General features: G+C 37.8%; 1 protein-coding gene across 1 annotated transcript; it reads right to left on the bottom strand.

Moving 5' to 3' along the window:
• LOC107614972 (uncharacterized mitochondrial protein AtMg00810-like) lies at positions 4,540-5,646 on the bottom strand. Its single transcript, XM_016317095.1, has 2 exons — positions 5,526-5,646; positions 4,540-5,387 (listed from the first exon to the last, which is right to left on the bottom strand). The coding sequence occupies exons 1-2, from the start codon at positions 5,644-5,646 to the stop codon at positions 4,540-4,542; spliced, it is 969 nt and encodes a 322-aa protein (XP_016172581.1).

Below are 5,646 nucleotides of genomic sequence, written 5' to 3'. Positions count from 1 at the left end.
CATTGTTAGGTCCGTTAAAAAACATCATAGATTGAAATTTCTTTAGGTGAGCCCGGGGGTCACCAATCCCCTTGTACGGCTCAAGAGAAGAAGGGAGAGTGAAATGTTTTGGCATTTGGTAGTTTGTTATCTCCTCAGAGAACGGATTGTCCAAGGTCAGCTTTTCCTTGGGGGGGTTGACACCCACTAGATCGGCTCGACCTTGGGTTGGACCTTTGGAGTTGTTTTCCTCTGGCTTGCTGTTTTGTGTGGATAGCTCAGCTAATCTCTTGACTTCTGCCTGTAGTTCGGCCAGCTGGGCCATGAGTTCGGCTTGATTGGGCTGAGGAACTCCATTGTCATCCATGTCATCAAATTAATGGGCCCTGCACAAGAGAAGAAAAGAGAGTGGAAATAAAGTGGGGTTAGAGATGGCCCCACGGTGGGCGCCAAATGTTCCGTCGGTGATGACCGAGGTCGATAATCTTCAGGCGAGCACTTGGATACGCGGCCGAGTTATGCGTCGTTCAAGCGTAACGGGGTGATTTTGGCCTCGGTCCTCTGAAACACGGCGGCGGGAGTACCTACACAAAGCACTCCGACGCTCAAGTAAGTGTGTGAACAATTAGTGAATAAAGAGTAATAACTAGAAGTGAACTTAGAACCTGAGTCTTTCTGAATCAGAGTGGTCAGATTTATAGGTGTTTTGGGTTCGTTAGTGAGCTTTGTTAGTTCCGATATTCCTGGTCAGTGCCGTTATGGATATCTCTTGGGAGTGTGGAGACGTGATTGAGTAGTGTGTTCAGTTTCAGAGACTGCTTTTTGGGAGGCAGAGTTTGTTTGTTCTGTTTTACTTGTTTCCGACCTTTAAGGTCGGTCGGTAACTGAACTCGAATGCCGATTATTGCGTGGTACACATCAGAAGTCATAAAGACATTTGAAAAGATTCTTCAGATCCTCAAGTTATAAACACAGTTAAAGACATTGTTGTTGATGATGTCAAATACAAGTTTCAAGGGATGGTAGATTCGGATCCTCATGAGATTAAAGACATTGTTGTCGATGAGGTGGAGATCAAGTCGAATTCAATTGCAAACAATAGGATTTGCAAGGTGACAATTATGCACAAGAATTTAATCACTTTTATGGGACAAAAATTTTGTGGATAGTGAACTTTAAAGATGTTATCACCGTACAAAAGAGGGTGGAGGAGGCGCAATGGGTGTACGCTGAGTTAGTTGGGAAGGAGTTGTGCTTATGTAGCAGAAATTCGTACCTCAGTAGCACAAATGTTGCCACGTGTAACGAGCTGAATATTACTTGCACCTTGTTGATGGGTTTGTGAGTTCACTGCAAAGAGATTTCTCCAGCAGTGACAGCCACCACCACCATTATAGACTGGGAGTGCTAAACTAAATTTCAATAATCACAAGAGAGAAAAAAAAAAGTAGATAACATATACCTAATTATTATGGTTAACATTCAACTTAATTATAATTATAAACATTATATATATCACATGGAGTTATTTACCCTTTATTTTAGAGAGGACATGATAGTATTCACTATAAAAAATATAACTTTAAATTTAAATACACTTTTTAATTGATGCCAAAGTTTTATAACTACCATAACTATCATAATTATATTCATCCTAAAATACTCTAAAAAAATGTATCAAATAATGTTAGATTGATGTGAAAAAAATTTAAATGTGTTATACAAGATATAACTTTCAGTCCAATTTAATTTGCAAAAGCCTTTCCACCATAACAAGTTTTTTAGGAGGTCTAGCGTATGAATTTAAATTATATCAATATAAATCAATTTTATAAAAAATAATAATAATAATAAAATTCCCCAAAATAATTTAAAGTTAAGTAATAAATAATTGTGCTCTTAGGACAATAAAAAAAATAAAAATAAGTATGCTCTTAATGTAATTTTTTTTGGGATTTTTCACTATATCTGCTAACCCGGCAGACCAAAAATTAATTCGTTATAAATTAGAGCTTCATTTAAAGGTTTGTTATCGGTCAATGAATTGCTGCATGTATAAGATGGGATTCGAACCCCCAACAGGCCGACACTTACTTAAACGAACTAATAAACTAACCACTAAATCAACCCAACTTGATTTAGTGTGGTCTTAATATTGTAGATCAACTTTTTCCAATTTTTTTCCGCGTTGACATGACCTAAAAAAGAAGGGAATTATTCATCAAACTTCCCTTTTAAGTATCTGGTTAGTTATCCTATAGAATTCGTCCTCGTGGTGGAAATTGAGTGTGACCTTTGTAGTGTCATTCTTGTTACTCATGATTTCATTTGAAGCTTTTTTCTGGCCAAAATATGCTCATGTGTGTTGTTGGGATATACTGTGCTCTATGTGTTAAATAGATTGATCTGGGAATTGGGATTCTCCTTTTAATTATCTTATGTGCATTGTCATTTTCATTGTCCCTACTATTTTATTCACCACGTTTTTCAATTGCTACAGTTCTAAGTGTTGTCTTTGTGAGCTTCCACTGCACTATAAAATACATCATTACTGTTCAACGCTAGCTCATCAAATTCCATTACAGTTTCCTTCATGCGGAATTTAATCATAATTCTGAAGAAAAAACAATGAGAATAATCAATTCTCTATATAGGTTTTACAAATTCAAATGGATCTTCCAAAGATTATTCCGATATATAAACATATCAAATATTAACCGTATTGGACATCATATATTTATAGGTGTTTAACATAATTTTTTTTAACCAAATAATACAAATCACAAAAATAATCAAACATTTCACAATAAAGTGATCAATTTTTTTTTTGCAGCATAATAATCAAATATTTACTTATTAGTAAAATAATTAAACTACTTCTTTACAAATACAAAAAATAGTCATCATTTTATTTATCTTTTTTGTAAAATGGTATCAAGCTTGTAATTTAAATAACTTGCAAAAGCAGGCAAGGAGATCCTATATCACCGTATCTGTTTGTGTTGTGTATGGAGAGATTGTCCTGTTCTATTAATCAGTAAGTTGATAAGGGCTTGTGGAAGCCAGTTGCGGTTTCTAGAGGGGGTCCAAGAATTTCTCATTTGATGTTTGCCGATGATTTGCTTCTTTTCTGTAAAGCTGAAAAACAACAAGTTCAAACTGTAATGGTAGCTTTGGAAAATTTCTGCAGAGCCTCTGGAATGAAGGTTAATGTGGAAAAATCTAAAGCGCTATGCTCCAGGAATGTTTCAGCGACAAGAAAAGAGATTTTCACTGGAGTCTCCTCCATCAGATTCGTCCAGAACTTGGGCAAGTATTTAGGGGTGAACCTTAATCACTCTCGGGTGACACGCGCAACTTTCAACGATGTTTTGGACAAGATTCGGGGAAGGCTAGCCAGCTGGAAAGGGAGATTGCTTAATAAGGCAGGCAGACTCTGTTTGCTCAACTCGGTAGTGACTGCGATTCCCACTTATCGCATGCAAGTATCTCTCTTCCCTAAAGGGGTAACTAATAAGATAGAATCCATGATGCGAAACTTTCTATGGAAGGGTCAAGCTGATGGTAGAGGCCTGAATCTAGTTAACTGGAAAGTGTTGGTCACTCCTAAGAAGTTTGGAGGTCTGGGAATTAGAGATCCTTTTTGTGTTATTTGGAGAGGCTTTCTTTTAGCATGGGACTCGGGACAAAGAGACATTATATGTGAGACAGACTGTGTGGAGGCATTTACTATTGTCAATAATTTACAAGATTGCTCTGGGTTTATTAATCCTTTGGTGTTAAAAATCCGAGATATCATGTCTTGGAAATGGTGTGCTGATCTTCGGTTGATCTTGAGAGATGCAAATACAGTAGCAGACATCATGGAAAAGACTGCAATGAGGACTATTTCTCCCCAAGTGGAGCTTCCATTGCCTTGGAAGGAGTTTGAGAGTAGTATTCAGCGGGACTGCCTTTCTTAAGCAGTTTCTTGTTTTTTTTTTCTTTCTTAGTTTTTGTTTATTTTCTTTTAAGTCACCAAAAAAAATAACTTGCAAAAGCAAGCTTGAAGAGAAGAAGGCTTGTGATCCAGCTTTGAGTAGAGAAAACAGAGGATAGAAGAATGACATTGTGATTGAGATAGAAAGGGATTTTGGAATAATTCAATTAATTCAAAGAGTCAAAGCTATATACAGTATATATAGCTATACAAATAGGAAAAATTAAATAACTAGTGGTCACTACAACAAACAAGGCTTTTCGCAACGGTCAAAAACCGTTGCCGTAGATTGAAAAACCGTTCCCAAAACTTTAGGTAACGGTTTGGCAACGGTTTTTGACCTGTGGTGCCAACCTGCCAACTATACAAAACAAACTCTACAGCTATACAAAACAAACTCTAACAGATTGCTATTTTGCTGCATTTTAGTTTTATTGGGCAATACAAAGTATGCAGCTGTATTATGTTACAGCCCCCCGCAAGTTGGTATTACTTGGGTTGTGCAAATCAAGTAAGCCCAGCTTGGAAAGCAAGTGAGAAAATGGTTTGGGAGCAAGGGGTTTAGTGAAAAGATCTGCAGGTTAATCGCTAGAGACAATGTGCCTGAGATTAGAAATTTCTTCTTTAAACTTGTTCCGAACCACATGACAGTCTACCTCAACATGCTTGGTTCTCTCATGGAACACAGGACTTGATGCAATGTAGATAGTCGAATTATTGTCACAAAAAATATCAACCGGAAGAGGAGGGTGAATGTCAAATTCCTTTAACAGCTTGAGTAACCAAATAAGCTCACAAGTGCCATTAGCAAGGACACGATATTCAGCTTCTGAGAAGGACCTTAAAACTGTGGCTTGCTTTTTACTCTTCCAAGAAATGAGAGTGTTGCCAAGAAAAAAGCAATAGCCACTAATGAATTTTCTAGTGTCTTTGCAAGCACCCCAATCAGAATCTGTGTAACCAGACAGTGTAAAGGAATTGTTGCTTGAGAAAAATAGGCCTGTTGCAGGGGATTGCTTAAGATATCGAAGGATTCGATAGGCTGCCGTCAAGTGAGCATCAGTGGGTGAATCCATGAACTGAGATAAGCACCCAACTAAATAGCTAAGGTCAGGTATTGTATTTGTAAGATATAAAAGTCTGCCCACCAATCTGCGATACATGGTTGCATCAGGAAGAGGAGAACCTGAATCCATAGACAGGGAGGTAGTATACTCCATAGGCGTAGAAGCTGGCTTGGCACCAAGTAAGCCACAATCCGTGATTAAGTCTAATGCATACTTCCTTTGATACAGTGCAATACTGGTTTTGTTGCGCGCTACCTCCATACCAATAAAGAACTTGAGGATGCCAAGATCCTTAATCTTGAATTTATCATCTAAGAAAATCTTAACAGCCTGAATTTCATCCAGATCATTTCCTGCCAGCACTAGATCATCCACATAAACAAGGATGGCAGTAAATCTTGTACCGGTGGATTTAGTAAACAATGAATGATCATTTTCAGATTGAGTGAACCCCAAGTCAGCAAGAGCAGCAGAGAGTTTGATGTTCCACTAGCGACTACCTTGCTTCAAGCCGTATAAAGACCTCGTCAATTTGCAAACTAACTTGGGATTTGAATACTGCAGTCCCTTTGGGAGCTTCATGTAAACATCTTCATGAAGGTCGCCATGAAGGAAAGCCAT

Source organism: Arachis ipaensis, chromosome B09 (genome assembly GCF_000816755.2).
Source record: "Arachis ipaensis cultivar K30076 chromosome B09, Araip1.1, whole genome shotgun sequence".
In the NCBI taxonomy this organism is placed as follows: domain Eukaryota; kingdom Viridiplantae; phylum Streptophyta; class Magnoliopsida; order Fabales; family Fabaceae; genus Arachis; species Arachis ipaensis.
This window is presented reverse-complemented; position numbering and strand designations above follow the sequence as displayed.

What these genes read in the sequence shown, in the direction of transcription:
- LOC107614972 (XM_016317095.1), bottom strand. Translation starts at nt 5,646, where the DNA reads ATGGCTTTCCTTCATGGCGACCTTCATGAAGATGTTTACATGAAGCTC. An exon ending in TTTATACGGCTTGAAGCAAG is followed by an intron (nt 5,388 to 5,525) that starts GTAGTCGCTAGT and finishes TGGATGATCTAG; the next exon opens with TGCTGGCAGGAAATGATCTG.